At 43.5% G+C, this 18,586-nt stretch overlaps 1 protein-coding gene across 1 annotated transcript in view; it reads left to right on the forward strand.

The window, feature by feature from the left end:
• The window catches only part of MAMLD1 (mastermind like domain containing 1), an 87,117-nt gene extending 69,515 nt beyond the window's left edge, over positions 1-17,602 (forward strand). Inside the window, exons 3-4 of the mRNA XM_036270094.1 lie at positions 10,875-11,121; positions 17,546-17,602. Coding sequence (XP_036125987.1) covers positions 10,875-11,121; positions 17,546-17,586 — 288 coding nt within the window. The 3' untranslated portion in view covers positions 17,587-17,602. The remainder of the gene's footprint in view (positions 1-10,874; positions 11,122-17,545) is intronic.
• Positions 17,603-18,586: the final 984 nt, after the last annotated feature.

Consider the following 18,586-nt stretch of genomic DNA (forward strand, 5'->3'; position numbering starts at 1 on the left):
TGGCCTGTGGTTTTCTTTCTTTGTTGTGTCTTTTTCTCGTTTTGCAAGTAGAATTATGCTGGCTTCATAAAACGACTTTGGAAGTCTTCTTTCTTCTTGAATTTTTTGAAATAGTTTGAGGAGAATGGGTATTGGTTCTTTGAATGTTTGGTAAAACCCCTCCATGAAGCCATCTGAGCTGGGGCTTTTGTTTGCTGGGAGAGTCTTGATTACTTCTTCAATTTCTACTGTTGTTATTGGTCTGTTCAAGTTTTCTGTCTCTTCCCAGTCCAGTTTTGGGAGACTATGTGTTTCTAGAAATTTGTCCATTTCACTTGCATTGTCGAAATTGTTGCCATATAATTGTTCATAGAAGTTGTTAACAATCATTTGTATTTCTGTGGTGTCAGTTGTTACTTCTCCTCTTTCATTTCTGATTTTGTATATTTGGGTTCTCTCTTTTCATTCTTGGTAAGTCTAGCTAAGGGTCTATCAATCTTGTTTATCTTTTCGAAAAACCAGCTCTTTGTTTCATTGATCCTTTGAATTGTTTTTATGGACTCTATGTCATTTATTTCTGCTCTGATCTTTACTATTTCCTTTCTTCTACTTGCACTGGGGTTTTCTTTTTGTTTGCTCTCTAGTTTATTAAGTCGTGAGATTAGATAATCTATTAGAGATTTTTCTTGTTTTTTGAGGTAGGCCTGTAGTGCTATGAACTTCCCTCTCAGAACTGCTTTTGCTACTTCCCATAGATTTTGTGTTGTTGTGTTTCATTTTTATTGGTTTCCAGGAAGTTTTTGATTTCTTCCTTGATCTCCTCGGTGACCCATTAATTGTTTAATAATATGCTATTTAGCTTCCATGTGTTCAAATGTCTTTGTATGTTCTTCTTGCAATTGATTTCTAGTTTCATGCCATTGTGATCTGTGAAGATGCTTGATATGATTTCAATCTTCTTGAACTTGTAGAGACCTAGTTTGTGCCCTAACATGGGGTCTATCTTTGAGAATGTCCCATGTGCACTTGAGAAGAATGTGAGTTCTGTAGTTTTGGAGTGTAATTCTCTATAGATATCTATTAAATTCATTTGGTCCAGTGCTTCATTTAGAGTCTCTGTTTCCTTTCTAATCTTTTGTCAAGAGGATGTATCTAGTGATGTTAGCGGGGTGTTGAAGTCCCCTGATATGATTGTATTGCTATCGATTTCTCCTTTGAAGTCCTCCAGAAGTTTTTAAATATATGTTGGTGCTCCTATATTGGGTGCATATATGTTTATCAAGGTTATATCTTCCTGTTGGATAGATCCTTTCATTATTATGTAGTGGCCTTCCTTGTCTCTAGTTCTGGCCTTCATTCTGAAATTTATATTATCAGATGTGAGTATTGCTACCCCAGCTTTTTTCTTCTTTTCCGTTTGCTTGGAAGATTTATTTCCATCCCTTCACTTTCAATCTATGAGTCTTTTGTTGTGAGGTGGGTCTCTTGCAAACAACATATAGATGAGTCATGCTTTCTTATCCAATCAGCTACTCTGTGTGTTTTTCTGGGAGCATTCAATCCATTTACATTTAAGGTGAATATTTATATGTACTTGTTTATTGCCATTTCTGTTTAGTGTGGTTCTATTTTTCTTTTCATTTCTACAGCTAATTAAAGCAGTCCTTTTAACATTTCTTGCAGTGCTGGTTTGGTACTAATGTATTCCTTAGCCTTTTTTTGTCTGGGAAGCTATTTATTTGACCTTCTATTTTGAATGATAGCCTTGCTGGGTAGTGTAGTCTTGGATTCAGATCCTTGTTTTTCATGACCCTGATTACTTGATGCCATTCTCTTGTGGCCTGTAGTGTTTCCTGTGAGAAGTCAGCTGAGAGCCTTATGGGTTTTCCTTTGTAGGTAACCAGTTGCTTATCTCTGGCTGCTTTTAGGATTCTCTCTTTGTCTTTAATTTTTGGCAGTTTGATTACTATGTGTCTTAGTGTGGGCCTGTTTGGGTTCTTCTTACTTGGGGCTCTCTGTGCTTCTTGAACTTGAATGCCTTCTTCCTTCACCAAATTAGGGAAGTTTTCTGTCATTATTTCTTTGAATATATTCTCTAACCCTTGCTCATTTTCTTCTTCTTCAGGGACTCCTATGATGCGAACATTATTACATTTCCTGTTGTCCCAGAGTTCTCTTAAGCTGTCTTCCTGTTTTTTAATCGTTTTTCCTTTTGGTTTTCTGATTGGTTGATTTTTTCTACCCTATCTTCTAATTCACTGATCCGGTTCTCAGCTTTCTCTCCTCTGCTTTTTAGACTTTCCAATGCGTTTTTCATTTCTGATATGTCACTCTTTATTTCTTCTTGTTGGTTTTGAATTTCCAACTGGTTGATTTGCAACATTTCTATGTCTTTACTCATGGTGCTCATATCCTTACATTTGTTGTTGAGCTTTCTCAACATCATGGCTCCATATTCTAGTTCTGTTAACTTGCTTAACTGCACCTCATTTATCTCATCTTCCATAGAGGTCTCTTGTTCTTTCATTTGGCTTTTGTTTCTGTTTTTCACCATTTTGGCTATCACAGTGGGCTTTGGAGTCTGCCAAATTTTCCCTGTGTGTGTTGGTGTTCTGCTGTTTGTGGCTCCCTCTCCTGGGTTTGGATGAGCCAGGGAGGACCCACTTTAAACACCACTGTCAAGTCTTAGATTTTCTGGTTAATGTTGCTAGCCCAGGGAATGGTAGTTATCCTCTAGCTTTTTTTGCCTGGAGGCTATTGGTAGAGGTCACCTGCAGACCCTTGGTTTCTGAGTTGCCTGAAAAACTCCCTTAGGTGCTCAGTGTAAGAGGATTTCCCGAGGGTGGGGCAGATACTGGTTGTTAATGGGCCTCAATTAGCATTTCAATGGCCACCAGGTCAGGTTTAATCTCTGAGGGAGGGGCCCCCGCCTCTCCCCAGGGCCCTGGGAAAGAGTAAAATGACCACAATCCTGTGTGGCTGCACTCAGCAAAAGCTCTTAGCACCCTCCTAAACCCGAGTTTCCCCACACAGTTCCAATCCAGTCTGCCTTCCCTCTGCTGGAGCCCAAGGTGAGTGGCTGCTGCCAATTTAGCCTCTGTTTAGACTCTGCGTCGTGGAGCCATATGCGACTTTTAACCTGAGAGTGCTGCTTCCAGCCAAGGGCAGCCACGGCTGTGGCACCAGCCAAGGGCGTTGCACTCAGCAGAAGCCCCAGGACTAAGCCGTGGTAGTGGGACACTGCCGTTGTGGCAGCATCTTCCAGCAGCGTTTCCTGGTCCCAGCAAGTCCGTGCGGCACCAGCCGAGGACTTAGTAGTCAGAGTTTGCAGCCTAGGCGGCAGCAGCTGTCCCCTGGTCCCCGCCCAGGCAGCTGCGGACCATGGGCTCCCGGCCCCCTCTCATGTCCTTGCACACCTGCGAGGATTGAGTCGGTGTCCCTGGTTATGTGGTCCTCCAAGGTATCTTTCGGTTGCCCCTTCCTGACGATTTGGCTTTATTTTCATTGTAAATCCAGTTTGGTCCTGTGAGATGGTCTGTGTAGCTCCATTCACTCTACAGCCATTTTTTTTCTCTCCCGATTTTAGATCTTTTTTGAATGTTAGGTGACATTCTCCCATAAAGCCGTCCTGGCCTGGACTTTTGTTTTCTGGGAGCGTCCTGATTACATCTTTAATTTCCTTAGTTTTTATTGGTTTGTTCAAGTTTTCTACCTCTTCCCCAGTTTCTGGAGACTGTGGTTTTTAGAAATTTGTCCATTTTATCTAGATTGTCCAATTTTTTGGCACATGATTTTTCATAGCATTTTTAAATGATCCTTTGTATTACTGTAGTGTCAGTTGTTACTTCTCTTCTTTTGTTTCTGGTTTTGTTTGTTAGGGTCCTCTCTTTTTGTTACTTGGTGAGTTTTGCTAATGGGTCATCAATCTTATTTATCTTTTCAAAGAACAACGTCTTTGTTTCATTTTCCTTTTGAATTGTACCTCTTTTTTTTTTTTTTTTTTTTTTTTTTATTTCATATGTCTTTTATTTCTACTCTGACCTTTACTATTTTTTTCTCTCTACTTGCTCTGGGTTTTCTTTTCATTTTTCTTTCTAGTTCCTTAAGTTGTAGGGTTAGAAGTCAATTAGAAAAGTCTTGTTTCTTGAGATAGACCTGTAGTGCTTTGAATTTCCTTGTCAGGACTGTGTTTGCTGTGTCCCATAGATTTTTTGTTGTTGTGTGTTCATTTTCATGGGTTTCCAAGAAGTTTTTTATTTCTTCCTTGATCTCCTTGGTAACCCATTCATTGTTTAACAACATGCTATTTAACCTCCATCTATTTGAATATTTTTGTGGGTTTTTGTTGTAATTGATTTCTAATTTCATGTCATTATGATCTGAGAAGTTGTATGATATGATTTCAATCTTCTTGAACTTGAAGAGACTTAGTTTTTGTCCTAACATGTGGTCTATCTTAGAGACTGTCCCATGTTACCTGGCCTGTTTGGCTCAGCAGTTAGAGCATCGGCCTGTGGTCCAGAGAATGTCCCATGTACTCTTGAGAAGAATGTGAATTCTGCAGTTTTTGGGTGTAATTCTCTGTAGATATCTATTAAATCCATTTGATCTGGTGCATCATTTAGAGTCTCTGTTTCCTTGTTAATTTTTTGTTTACAAGATATATCCAGTGATGTCAGCAGGGTGTTGAAGTCCCCTGCTATGATTCTATTGCTGTTGATTTCTCCTGTAAAAGCCTCGAGATTTTTTTTTTTTTTTTATGTATTTTGGTACTCCTACGTTGGGTGCATATTTGTTTACCAAGGTTATATCCGCCTGTTAGATAGATCCTTTCAATATTATGTCGTGGACTTCTTTTTCTCTAGTTATGGCCTTCATTTTGTTTTTTTATTCCTCACCTGAGGATACTTTTCTATTTATCACTATGTAATGTGGGAGGGAGAAAGAGAGAGATGGAGAGAAACATCAATGTGTTAGAGCCACATCACTGGTTGCCTCCCACACAACCCGAACAGGGCTGAGAATGAACCGGAAGCGAGATACCTGCCTTTGACTGAAATCAAACCCATGACTCATTGGTATACGGGCTGACACTTTAACCACTAAACCAAACCAACGAGGGCATGGCCTTCATTTTGAAGTCTATGTTATCAGATATGAGTGTTGCTACCCCAGCTTTTTTTCCTTTTTGTTTGCTTAGAATTTTTTTTTTCCATCCCTTCCCTTTGATCCTATGTGAGTCTTTTGTTGTGAGGTGGGTCTCTTGTAAACAATATATATATGAGTGATGCTTTCTTATCCAATCAGCTACTCTGTGTCTTTTGATCATAGAGTCTAATCCATTTATGTTTAAGGTTATTATTGATATGTACTTATTTGTTGCTATTTTTGTTCATTATGGTTATGTTTGTCTTCCTATTTATTCTGCTTATTACAGCAGTCCTTTTAACATTTCTTGGAGTGCTAGTTTGGTGCTAATATGTTCTCTTGGCATTTTTTTTTTTTTCTGTCTGAGAAGCTCTTTATTTTACCTTCTTTTTTGAATGATAACCTTGCTGGATAGAGTAGTCTTGGATTCAGATCCTTGTTTTTCATTATCTTGATTACTTCAGGCCTGTAGTGTTTCTGTTGCGAAGTTAGCTGATAGCCTTATGGGCGTTCCTTTGTAGGTGACCCGTTGCTTATCTCTTCCTGCTTTTAGGATTCTCTCTTTTTCTTTAATTTTTGACATTCTAATTATTTTGTGTGTTGGTGTGGGCCTCTTTGGGTTCTTCTTACTTGGGGTCCCCTGTGCTTCTTCAACTTGTATGCCTTTTCCTTCACTGAGCTAGGAAAGTTTCCTGTCACTATTATTTCAACTATGTTCTCTAATCCTTGCTCATTTTCTTCTTCATCTTGAACTCCTATGATGCAGATGTTGTTATGTTTTAATTGTCCCACAGTTCTCTTAGGCTGTTTTCCATTTTTTTTTTTTAATTTTCTTTTTGGTTCTCTGATTGTGTGATTTTTTTCCACTCTAGTTTTTAACTCACTGATCCAATCTTCGGCTTTCTCTACTCTGCTGGTTATTCCTTCCAATATGTTCTTTATTTCTGCTGTGTCATTCTTCACTTCCAATTGGTTGTTTTCAATGTTTCTATATCTTTACTCATGCTGTTCAGCTTCCTCATGATTGTTACTCTGAACTTTCCCTCTGATATCTTGCTTAATTATATGTAATTTATTTCTTCTTTTGCTGAATTATCTTTTTCTTTCTTTTGGAATTTGTTTCCTTGTTTCATCATTTTGGCTGTCTCGGTGGATTTTGGAGCCTGACAAATTTTCCCTGTGGGTGTTGGTGTTCTGCTGGTAGTGGTTTCCTCTACTAAGTTTGGATGAGTGTGGGAGGACCTATGTTAAACACCACTGTCATACTTTCCTGGGTAGATTTGTAAGCCAAGGTGTGGTTCAGCCGTCTGCTAGCTTTTTGACTGAAGTTTATTAGTTTCAGTTACTTGATGAGTCTCAATTCATAGCCCTGAGTTGAATAAAAAATCCCTTAGGTGTAGAGGATTTCCAATGAGTGGGGCACTTGCTTGCTATCAGGCTCAATGTTAATGAGCCTCAATTTACATTTCTCTGGCTTGGCCTGGTAGTGTTGAATTCCTCCAGGAGGGGTTATTGCTTCTCCCTGGGCTTGGGGAAGGGACTGTTTAAGTTAGATGGCTACTGTCTTGTGAGGGCATGATTCAGCACAAAACTCCCAGTGTCCTCCTATCTAGCTCTCTCCTGAGACAAGAGCCCCAGACTCTATCTACACAGTTCCAGTCCAGTCTGCCCTCCCTCTCCCAAAGCCCAAGGTGAGTGGCTGTAGCTGATTTGGTGCTTTTTAAAACCCCCACTTTTTCAGCAGGAAGGGTATTCAACTAATACAGCTCTCTACTACTGTCTGTGGGCTCACAGGCCACCCTCACATGCCTCCCCATTTCATACCATGCTTGATTTGGTGTCCTTTTTCTGTCCTTAGTTGTACGGGTTCTCTCCAGCGGCTTTTCACTTCTTTTTTTTCCCTGATGATTTGTCTTTTAGTTGTAATTCCAATTTGGTCCTGGGAGATGGTCTGTTTAGCTTCCATTCACTGTGCCACCATTTTCAACATCGGTGTGTTTAAATGAGGGTCAAGGCTCAGTTTATAACTAATGTCCAACCCAAAATGAGGTCAGTGCTGTGTTTACCAGATTGTCATTTCCCAAGTGCCTGGAACAGCATTCCAAACTTTTAACAGAGTAGTAAAATTGATTGAATTTTCCAAGTACAAGTGTGGGCAAAAGTAGGTTTACAGTTGCAATACAAATAAACAATACAATAATTAATAAATAATAATAGAAGAATAAATTCTGTGTTTTCTGTACTCACAATTGTAAACCTACTTTTGCCCACACTTGTATTTGCTGAGCCCTTCACCTTTGCCAGGCACTGTCTGGGCACCAGAGGGATTTCAAGATGATTAAGACTTGGCTCAGAAAGGATGTTCAAGTCAACTGGAGGTGTTCATCCACAGGAGCTGTATCAAAGAAGAACATAATTCCCAGGGTGCCAAAGAGATTGGTATGACTAGAGGGTAGAGTACATGCCACTATGGAACTTGAAAGCTGGTTGCCAAAAAGGCAAAAAGTCAAGGGGCAAAGCTTAGCAGGATGTGCTTGTCCCTCTAGACAGCTGCAAGCCATTGGCGGACTTTTCAGAGGGAGGAATTGTGGGCCAACTTAGGTTCAGCAAGCTCTTTAGTAATCATAGGAAACCCAGGGTCCAGGGTGCTGAGTGGGTGTGAGGTTTTTGAAATCGAACACCACTGTCAAATGCTACCCATTCCATAGTCTAAAATCTATGAAATTTTGAATCACATGGAACCAATTAGTTCAAGAGTTATTAATCATGGCAACCAATTACTGATGGACTTGCTTTTTTGAGATTTTCAAGGAGAGACATGGATGTACCTTATGTTTGGAAATGTCTAGGAGTAGAAATGTCTCTAATAACCTTTAGTTTGAAACTTGGACCTCACACTTAAAGGGTGTTTGATAAGCTGTTATTTCAACAAATTAAATAAAATGGAGACTACACATAAGTACCAGCTATAAAGCTCCCAGTCAGTCAGAGTCAAGATTGAATCTTATCTGTTCTATTTTGTTTTGTTTTTGTTAATCCTCATCTGAGGATATTTTTCCATTGCTTTTTAGAGAGAGTGGAAGGGAAGGAGGGATGGAGGGAGAAGAGAGACAGACAGACAGACAGAGAAGCATCAATGTGACAGAGACACATCAATTGATTTCCTCCTATGTGACCCCGACTGGGTCCAGAGATTGAATCTACAACCCAGGTATGTGCCCTTTACCAGAAATTGAACCCACTTCCCTTGGGTCCATGGGCTGATGCTCTAATTGCTGAGCCAAACTGCCCAGGGCTCTATTTTGTTCTGTTTTGTTTTATTTTTTTAACTGGGATTGGACTGGTCTTCAAACTGCCTCCTCCCATTCTGCTCCATCTGAATGAGTGGTTCTAGGTCCACTTTCAATTGCTGCTGAATGGAATTGCCCACATTGTGGGGGCATCTTTCATGGCTGGTAATTCCCATTTGATACCTGTAGTTGTCTTTGCCTGATGAACTACTGAGGTACTGCACACGTATGTTAATGATAATGAGGGAGTCCTTTTCCTTGGCCCATCACTAACATCCTACAAGTCACATTAAGCTACCAGGGATTCCTAAGCAAAAGTTTATAAATAAGCCCTATTCATGCTTTTAGAATATGTCATCATGGAATGGGCAAATAATGAAAACTCTAGTAATATTTGCATTTTAGCATTGTAAAAACTTCAATATAGCTATAAAATCATGTTTGAGATGGTCAAGGAGGTATATATGCAGGTCTAAAGAGTTGTCAGTTGTAGAAAGCAATGTTTTTCCTTATGTCCCAGATTATCTTGATTCAAGGACAAATTGGAGCTTGTTGCAGTGAAGCTGGAGATGGCCAGTGAGGTCAGCTCTGTACTGAACCCCACCCTAAGGGGAGGGACACTGGGCCTTCCACAGTTGGTACATCATCAAATGCCAAATAAGTTTTCCTTCCCAAATGCATTGAGTTTACTTAAGAATATTTTTCTGTCCTCACCCAAGGACATTTTTGCATTTATCTTCAGATAGAGCGGGAGGAAGAGAGAGAGAGAAACATCAACATGAGAGAGACACATCGACTGGCTGCCACCCACACGACCCCAACTGGGGCCAGGGACAAACCACAACCGAGGTACATGCCCTTAGCAGGAACCGAATCCAGGTCTCTCTGGTCTATGGGCCAACACTCTAACCACTGAGCAAAATCAGCCAGTGCCCTAGTCCCATCTTTAAGTAGTAATAATTTGTTCTTGAAAACATTGTTTGGAGCCCCCTTGTAAAACCTTGCCTGTAATTTTCTCTACAGTATATTTTAACAGTTTACATCTCAGAACTTGTTTTCATATGGCAAGTTAATGACTAAACACACTGACACATTGCAAACTTCATGTGAGCTTGGGAACCAGGTAAACCTGAGTTTGCATCCTGCTCTGCTGCTAAGTAGCTGTGTGACTTTGTGCAACTCAGCCTCTTTGTGCCTCATTGTCCTCATCTATAAAATAAAGACAATAGTTTCTGCCTCATGTACAGATTGAGTGAGTCTGAATGTTGAAAGCACTTGGGTTCATGCCTGGTGTATAACAAATGCACTGTAAATTTAGTGGTGGCAATTTTTACTGTTGATCAAATAATACATCTAACTAGATCAAATAATGCATCCAACTATCTACTGGTCTGCCATCCACTGCAAAGACTTGCCCACAGTTAGATGCTTAGTATTTATTGCAATGAATCAACTTGATTCCAACTGTTTAGCTTAGATTTGGAGGATAAATATTTCCCTTTCTACTGGGATGTTTGGTAGGGGGTGAAGATGATCACTTGTAGCTTGAGTGTTAAAAGCATGAGTGTGAAGAGGCTGTCTCACATAAAGAAAGAACTTCTCATCAAGGTAGGCTCCCCCCGCCTGCCCGTGTTTTTTTTTTTTGGACACCACTGTTGCCAAGCACTTGGTGTGCCTATCAGGATGTCAGGGGTATATCAGTAGTTCATCTGAGTCTTGAAGCTTTCTCTGACATGGATATCAAGTATGGTGTTTTTAATTACCTTTAGTTGAAAGAATACGCCATACATTCAATTCTGATGAAATTCCTATCTTTTAAAACATGATGGAAGGGGTGGTTCCACCCACACCCAAGTCCTGAAAACTTGGGCCCTGGCAAGGTGAGACACAGTGAGGAATGTTTTGAGATTTCTACTTGACTGTTTGGTCTTGCATTCACCATTTGGTTTTGCAGATTCCAGAACATGTCTACACACATACCTACAAACCAGTTTATAATTGTGTGTTCTGTTGAGGAGAGCACTGAGATAAGGAGGGATCAGAATTGATCAAGGTCATTGCCAATAAACCAGCCATCTGACCTAGCTTTATTCCCATTTCTGACATGACAGTGTCCGGTCAAGGCAGAGAATCCTTAACTGAGATCCATGGATGGGTATTGAGTGCTCCAGAAAATCCCTGAAATTATATGTAAAATGTTGGTGGGCTGGAAGAGGGAAACACTACCATAAGTGCTTTTTCTGTGGAGAGAGACAATAGCTTTTAACTGATTCTCAAAAGAGTCCATGACCCAAGACTATTAAAACTGCAAAGCTGTTTGATTTAGTTGCCTCAGACTGGTTGGTATACATAACCAAACACCCGAATGAACCAGCTAGATGGTCAGGAAAGTGACAAGATCAGTCAGAACCATTTGGGGGCCAAGCAGCTGATGGATTGTTCAATTGGTTGTTGTAGAGTCATGTAGACAAATCCTGCAAGCTTGGGGAAGCCCCCCCCCCCGCCCAGGTCAGCCTCGGGCGACAGCCCCCATCCTGCCAAGCTGTAGGGAGTGAGTCCTTCCTGCCCAGAAGCTCCTTTGCTCATGAGTTTGTCCGAGTCACCTCCTCGTACAGCACCTCAGAGGCAGCACCCTGGGGCAGCTGGGATCTGAAGGCCTGGAGGCAGGTGCCTGCTCCACTACTGCCTAGCTGCAATGCTGTAGGTAAGTCATTTCCCCTGAGCTTCACTTTCCTCATCTGTCAACCGGGGCACAGTTCCCTGCTGAACCTTTCCACCTGCCTCACAGAGTTGTTGGGAGGAACACAGAAATTGACAGCTCATAAAGCTCTTTATACCTAAGAGGGATTTCTAATGCTTTCTCTACTGTGTCCGGCCAGTCTTTGGCAGAGAGAACACCCAAGCAAGCCGAGTGCTCCTGGTGCTTCTGCCTCACCTCCAGAGAAATGAGTGGGGATTCCCCAGGTGCAGTTACTTCCTCCCTGCTTTCCTCCTTCCAGCACCTCATTTCCTTCCCTGCCAGCCAGACTGTGAGCCCAAGGAGAACAGGGGCTGCACTTCTGCCCTGTGCCTGCCTGCTCCATAACTAGTAGGTGCTCAGGAACTGCCTTTTCCGACAAGAAACCACTATGGACTCTGCACCCAGAGGTGTTCCTTGGCCCCACCTTAAAAGCGAGAAGTTGGATTTCCCCTCCGGAGTACTGTCAACCTAGGAAAGGCAGGCAGAAGGAATTCAAGCCAAGCTTGTCCAACATGGCTATGAGTTTGGTTCATCCTGCAGAGTCTCGAAGGAATGGCTTGACTTCCCCTAAAGAGTCACATTAGTGGTCATGAGAGAAAGATGGAGAACACCAGCCAGAATGGGCCTTTGCAGAATATTTCATTTGGATCATGGAGTTGTTTTGGTGCAAGAAATATCAGTGTGCATAGGATGTCTGCCCTATCTTCAGAGAACACTGGAGAAATGAGCATTGCTAAGTGATAACAATCAGAAGATGGTCATCAGGCTGAAAGGGCCTCTGGGATTCTGGCCTTTAATGGAAAGTCTGCTTTGTTACATACGGCCGTGTTCTCTTTATCAGCTTGCCATGGCCTGGAAGAACAAGCAGTGCTTTTTGTTCAAGGGGTATTGATTTTTCTCTCACCCCCCTCCTTTTTTTCTGTGTACTCTCAGAGTCACAGTGCTCTTCAGCTGAAACCTGAGAAATCTTGTCCAGCACAAAGCCACCAGGGAAACAGAATTGGCAAAAATGGATGAAGACATTGTCCACTTAGGATGTCACTGCCCTTCCTCGTACTTGGAAGTAAAAAACAACAGGATCCCAGCTAGGTTGCCTCATGAATTTCTATCCACACTCCCCCACCCCCACCCCGCCTTCCCATGTCTACCCAAGCCAATGCCTTCTACCCAGCAGTGAAGGGTAGAGCAGATGCTTGGCCTCCTAATCTTCTCTGCGAAGCTTTGGAAGATGAGCCCACCTGGGGGCACTTTGAGGGACAGTACCTTGCCAGCTCAGCTTGTGACTCAGGAAAGCCAGACTCAGTGTGAGACAGAGGAGGCAGGGACCACAGGGGAAGAAGAAAGGCAAGCTGCAAAGACATTTGTTTCCTCTTCCCCAGGATATTCCCAGCATTTAGACAAAGCCCTTCCAGGACCAAGCAGTCCAGAAACCACTGAGGAGACCAGAGAGGAGTCAGAATAGAGTTTATGCTGTTGGAGATTAAGTGGAAAGACAGAAAATGGAGAGTAAAAAAGCTGACCTAGCCTGGCCTGTGTGGTTCACTGGTTGAGCATTGACCCATGCCTAGCTTAGAGAACTTTATGGCAGGTTCTGATTTACCCTCTGGGCCCCAAGCCCTGATTCGAGGTTTCTCGTGTGCCCCCCATACCCTCTCCCATTCCTGATCCCTTCACACGTCGTATTTTCTTTAGAAGATGTATAACTATCTGAAATGACCTTTGGTTGACTTATGTGTGTCTTGTCAATCTCCCCTCCATTGAAAACTGCATAAAAGTAGATAAGCACAGTGCTGTCCCCATGCCTGGGAAAGAACTTGGCCCAAAGTAAACCTACAAAAAATGTTTGTCAGCTAACTGACAGACAGACACACTGGGCTGCCTAGGGAACCATCTTTTCCCATTTGATATTTAGAAAGATTGGTTCTGGGGGACCAGAGTCAATAAAGCCCACACTTTGCAGGCTACATTTGGGCAGGGAAAGTAATTGATCAAAGGCAACACAAAAGGGCAGGTGTTCATCAGACTCTCCCCAAACCCCACCCCAACCCCCAACCCAAGATCTTGGCTTTAGGTTCACAGAGAGAAGTAGCATGATGCACACCCATCACTCCCCATGGTGTGGCCTCCTTTGGAGGCATTCTGAAGAAACTGAGTCACAGGCTCTGAGAGTCAGGAGGGACTAGGAAATGGATATTACCTGCCATTCACTCTAGAAAACTTCTGTACTTTCTGGAGAACACCTGAAGAGAATTTTCTCCTAAAAGCATCCACATGCCCTTAAACAGAGCTTCTGATAGACGTGCCTTCATCCTTGGGCCATGGCAAGTCTGCGGTATCCCCATCCATATGGGTGTGGGAGCCCCCAGAATTCAGGTCTTGATTTCATAATCTCCATGAGGAAGACTGTCTTCCTATCATTTTAAAGGAAAGTCAGATGAGTGGGTAAGGTGTCTCCAAATCTGATATCCAAAAACTACAAAAAATGTTTTCCTAGTGGAGTAATAAACAAACAAACAAACCCAGACAGGAGAGCTCATTAACCTTTGAACCTCTAACACATAGCTTAGTGCCTTCTGCTTCAGGGCAGCATAGCTCAGTGTGGGAGTGCTCATGAGTTATATTTGCTGGGAAAGGAGGCTGGAGTTTCCTAATAGTAGGAAAAAAAAAAATCTCTCCTCTTCCTCCTCTCGCCCTCTTACTCTTCCTCCTCCTCTTTTCTTTTCCTCTTCCTTCTACTTTTCCTTATTCTTTCCCTCTCTCCTTTTCCCTTCTTCTGTCCTTCCCTCTTTACTCTCAGTTCCCTCCCTCTTTCTCTCTCCTCCTTCTCTCCTTTCCTCCTCCCTCTTTCTTTCCCTGCATCAATGTGCAGTACACAATAAGGCTTTGGATCCATTACCTGGCATCCCCTAGAAGCTATTCCATTTTAATCCTCTTCTTAACCAAAATGCTCTCCTCCTGGGAATCACAGAGCCAGTAACTTCGGTCTAAGTCTGGCTAAAATCCAGGAACCCTTTGTAGGCATCTGTGTGTGAGTCCTGCTGATTAGCTGTCCCGTCCCATCCCCCATTTCTCTTTGCAGGATTTAGTGGTTGAATCAGTCCTAAACCATCCCCTGCAGTGGGGAGAAGTGTCCATGGTGATTCCATGGGACTTTAGGAGCCATTCACCTGTGATGGCTGAACAGCAAGGCTGACATGGCACCTGTCCTGGTCTGGAGTGGTGAGAATGGGACTGGGGCTGTGTTGAACTCAACTGTGCAGTGGGTTTGGGCCAGGCTTTTGAAATCTCTCCTGACTAGCACTAGCCCTGCGAAAGCCCCCACACATAGGCCAGGGCTTTGCAGCTTCCTGAGCATCAGAAAGAAGATTCCAGAAAATCAACTCTAATTTTCTCTGTCACCATTCTAACTGAAATGTGGCCCCTTTGTCCAGCAGTACTGGGAGGAGTTATGATAGAAGATCCAGGGCCCTAGTTCTCTAGGAGACTTTCTGCTGTCATCAACCCAGGCTTATCCATGTGACCAGCGTGGGGGAAACACATCTAGGCTTGAAAAGGACCCATCAATACTGCCCTGTGTCACCTGGCACAATAAGACCCAGTACCATGACAATCACAGCCTTTGAAAAATGAGTCATTTGATTACCTCCTCCAATAAGCATGCTTATGAAAATCTACAGATTGCCTGGGACATCCTCCATAAGTGTTCTGGTTACTGAGCAGCAATTTTCAGCCACCCCTTCCTCCTGACACTGAAAACATTTGTCATTTCCTGTTTTCTCCATTTTCCAAAGATTCTAATTGTCAATGTCAAAAGGCATCAACTGTTTTCTTGGGGCTTATTTTTGGAGCACATTGATTCAGAACAAAGGATGGGGGCCTCCATAGGCAAAACAAAGGAAGCAGCCTCCTAGGAAGGCCTGAAGAGAATGTTCTGGCTGCTGGGCCAGGACCATAGGCCCAGGCCTAGAGCACAGAGCTGGGAGTATGGCCTCAGTGGAATGAAGGGACCGCACTTGACCACAGTGCTCTAAGACCCTCCAGGACCATAGAGGGCCTGGCCCACAGGTTGGATGTCAAGTGTGCCCTTTGGACTTGGGCATATGTGTAACCATGCCACTAGCCAGATTTTCCCTTCAACTCTAGATGCTGTGGGTTTTGTGCTTCCTCAGATGAACACTAGCCAACACCTCCTTCTCCCTGTAACCCTGGACTATTTGAGAAGCACTCTCTTTTATCTGGCAGACGCTACTCAGTTCCTCGCCCTCTTGACTTTGGTCTCCCATGCCTTTGAGGTGGCTTTCCTCTCTTGTCTCTTTCCTTTTGGACTCTTCTGCCCTTCCCCTGATTCTTCTTTGACTGTACTCTGTAGCCTCCACCTGACCCCAGCCCTGTATACCTGTGTTTATTTGATGAAACTAATGGGGCAGCCAATAGAGAAGATGTTAGTGTCTGTGTATACCTAGCTGGCCCCAAGAACCTGTCCCCAGAAGCAGCAGACTGGACAGACAGAAGCATTGAGTCTGCAGTTAAGAAACATGGCACTTCCTAGCCATGTTGCTTTGGGCAAGTCATATAACCTTTCTGTCTAAGCCTTAGATGTCATGTGAGTAAGCTGGAGTGTGTAGCTCTTCTGCCCTTAGCTCCTGAAGCTGGTGTAAGGATAGAAAAGAAGAATACAAGTGAAAAGGCTGCCTCAGAAATGCATGCCCATCCTGAGCACCTCAAGAAGATTCTAGTGCTCCCTCCCTTCCTTCATTATGGCATGGCCTTGGGAGGTCATATAGCCCCTATATTCCTCAGTGTTGCTGGTATAATAACATGCTTACTTTAAAGGATTGTTGCAACACAATTGAAATAATGGGTGCAAAGTACTTAGTACAGTTAGCATGCATGAAGGCAGTTCGGTCACCTCCATGTTTTAGCAGAAAGAGGCAGCACCATGGGCTGGCTGAGAAATAGAACCTCCACTGCCCACATCCCAGCAGCCACAAGGGAGGGGAGCCAGAGCTTGGACAGGAAGCAGACTAATGCCAGGATGGTGAAATTGCTTCTAGTGTAGTCTGACTGGTGCCGTTTGTTTGTACTCTCTGACTTGGCAGGAACTGAGGTCAGGAACTGCCTCCATGCCTGGGAGCTATGCACTCTCCCAAGTCCTGTCCTTCTACCTGCACCCATCCCACACCCCAGTGTCAGCCCTCTAAATGCATAAAAGCAGTCAATTCCATGTTGTAGGGTCAAGTCTTCTGGCATCTAGAGAGACAGAGCTCAGAAAGTGGACCCAGTGAGTTATGTTCCCTGGTAGAGCTACCTTGGTTGGCACAAGTGTGAGCAGTCTTCTGGAGAAAGGATGAGAGATGGCAGTGGATAAACACTAGACCGGGAGTCAGAACTGGATCCCACTCACAATCTGGCACTGAATGGCTGAGGTTTTCTATGCAAGGAGAAAGTCATGCCTTCCACGTGCCCTCATCTGGTTCTCTCCAGACTGTCCTCTTGAGCTTCTCCCACACTGCGCTGGGACTGCAGCACTAAAACTTGGCTCCTCCCTTTCCCCCCCAGCTTGGACCCAGCTTGGAAGTGGAGACAGAAAGCTCAGCCCAATTGTACATGCTGCAGCTAGTCAGGATAACGAAGGGAAGTTGGCAGTGAGCTACTACTCTGGGTGTCAGATAGTTCATCCATATGACCATGTGATCATCCTACTGTTCATGCCAGGACCACCCAGAATAATCCTCAGCCCTTTCCCCATGACAACCCAGCAGAAGCTGAGTACCCACTATCACATAGCCCAGAGTCTCCTCTGCTCCAGTCTTGGCATTTCTGGTTTGCTCAGCCATTCCTTGTCTGTGTGGCTTGGAGTCCGAGCCCTACCCCAATCACTTACTGTCCACCTGAATGCAACCAGTTTGTCTGGGTCTACCTGATACTGGCATGACCAGATTCTTGTCAGCACTTTAGACATGATCTGGCCAAAACAGAGTAGTGTAGGACTGTCACCTCCCTCCTTCTATATACTCTGCTTCTGTTAATGCAGCCTAATACTACATTTGGTCTTTTGGTGACCACATCTCATTGCTAAACCATCCTGAGCAGAAGAACATCCAAAATGCTTAAATCTTTTTTCTATGCACTGTGCTGTTAAGCTCTGTGTCTGCTGCCCCATCCTATGCTGTCACAGTTGGGTTTTTAACCCAGGATGCAGTATCCTACTTTTATTTATACCTGTGGAGTTTTGCTTGGGAGGGTGGGGCATGCATGCAACTGTGTGTTGGTATGTTCACTCATACATTCTGCTATACCAAAGCCAACTCCTGGGTCCTCACACAGTGATGCCAAGGCAAATATTTCTTTGTAGCCATATTTTAACATGTTTTTTTCACCTGTTTAGCAAGAGAAACAGAGATTAGGTCTTATGGCAATGACCCCTGAACAGAGGAGTGCATACATCACCCAACAGATGAATCAATTTCAAGGTAAGCAGTTAAGATCAATATTCCCAAAGGGACAAGCTTTGGGATATGTATGTGAGGAGGTGGTGAGAATTCATCCCAGAGTAAGCAGTTACTGTGGGTGTTTCTGAAAGCATTGAGGGAAAGAGGGGAGGTCTGCAAAGCAGTTCAGTAGCATCCTGGTTGGACCTCTCACACTGGAAACTTAAGTAGGATTCCAATTGAAGGTCAGGTCTTAATGACTCTGGCATCACTATTTAATTCAAGGGATTGATTAAACTAAATTAGGTACCTTAAAGCAGTTATTCTCAATGGGAGAAGGGCACACCCCCTATGGTTTTATCAGAATCAGCTGATGGCTGCCACAATCCCAGTGTTCTTATCTTGGCCTTCTTGCCCCCATTCCAGTGGCCTTCTATTCTAGTGGGATTCTGGACCATCTCTCAAGTGTGTATAATGAAAACGGTGTTGAAGCTTTGCCTCAAAGATTCTCTGGTGGGGGCCTTCCAGAGTCTACACAGATAGCAGAGTCCCCACCTTACCATGGCAGCTATGAATGAAACCAAGTTGTATTGGTTGGAGATACAGCTGTTTGCAAAAAATTGGTCATGGTCCCTACTTCTCACAGCTTCCAGACTAGTCTGGGAGGCATGTGGTAAGCAATCCTTACCAGCCAGTAGTGGCATTGTGCAACGCCAAGGGTTCTCTCACATGGGTCTCAGTGAAGGTTGTTTGCCCTTCAACAGGTGGTAAGCATCTTCATTTTAGCCAATGCCACTATCATGCCATTGCTCCTCCATTCCCATGAAAAAACCCCTGTTCCTTTGGGCCAACATCAGCTGAATATCCCACCTGCCCAGGAGGGACAGAGCAGACAAGTTCCAGGAAGGCCATTCTATCTGTCAATGCCAGGCAATGCCAGGCCTATGTATATAGTACTGAGTATAAAAGAAGACCAAGACCATGGCCTCATGGAGCTT

The sequence above is a fragment of the Molossus molossus genome, unplaced genomic scaffold, assembly GCF_014108415.1.
Source record: "Molossus molossus isolate mMolMol1 unplaced genomic scaffold, mMolMol1.p scaffold_m16_p_2, whole genome shotgun sequence".
In the NCBI taxonomy this organism is placed as follows: Eukaryota; Metazoa; Chordata; class Mammalia; order Chiroptera; family Molossidae; genus Molossus; species Molossus molossus.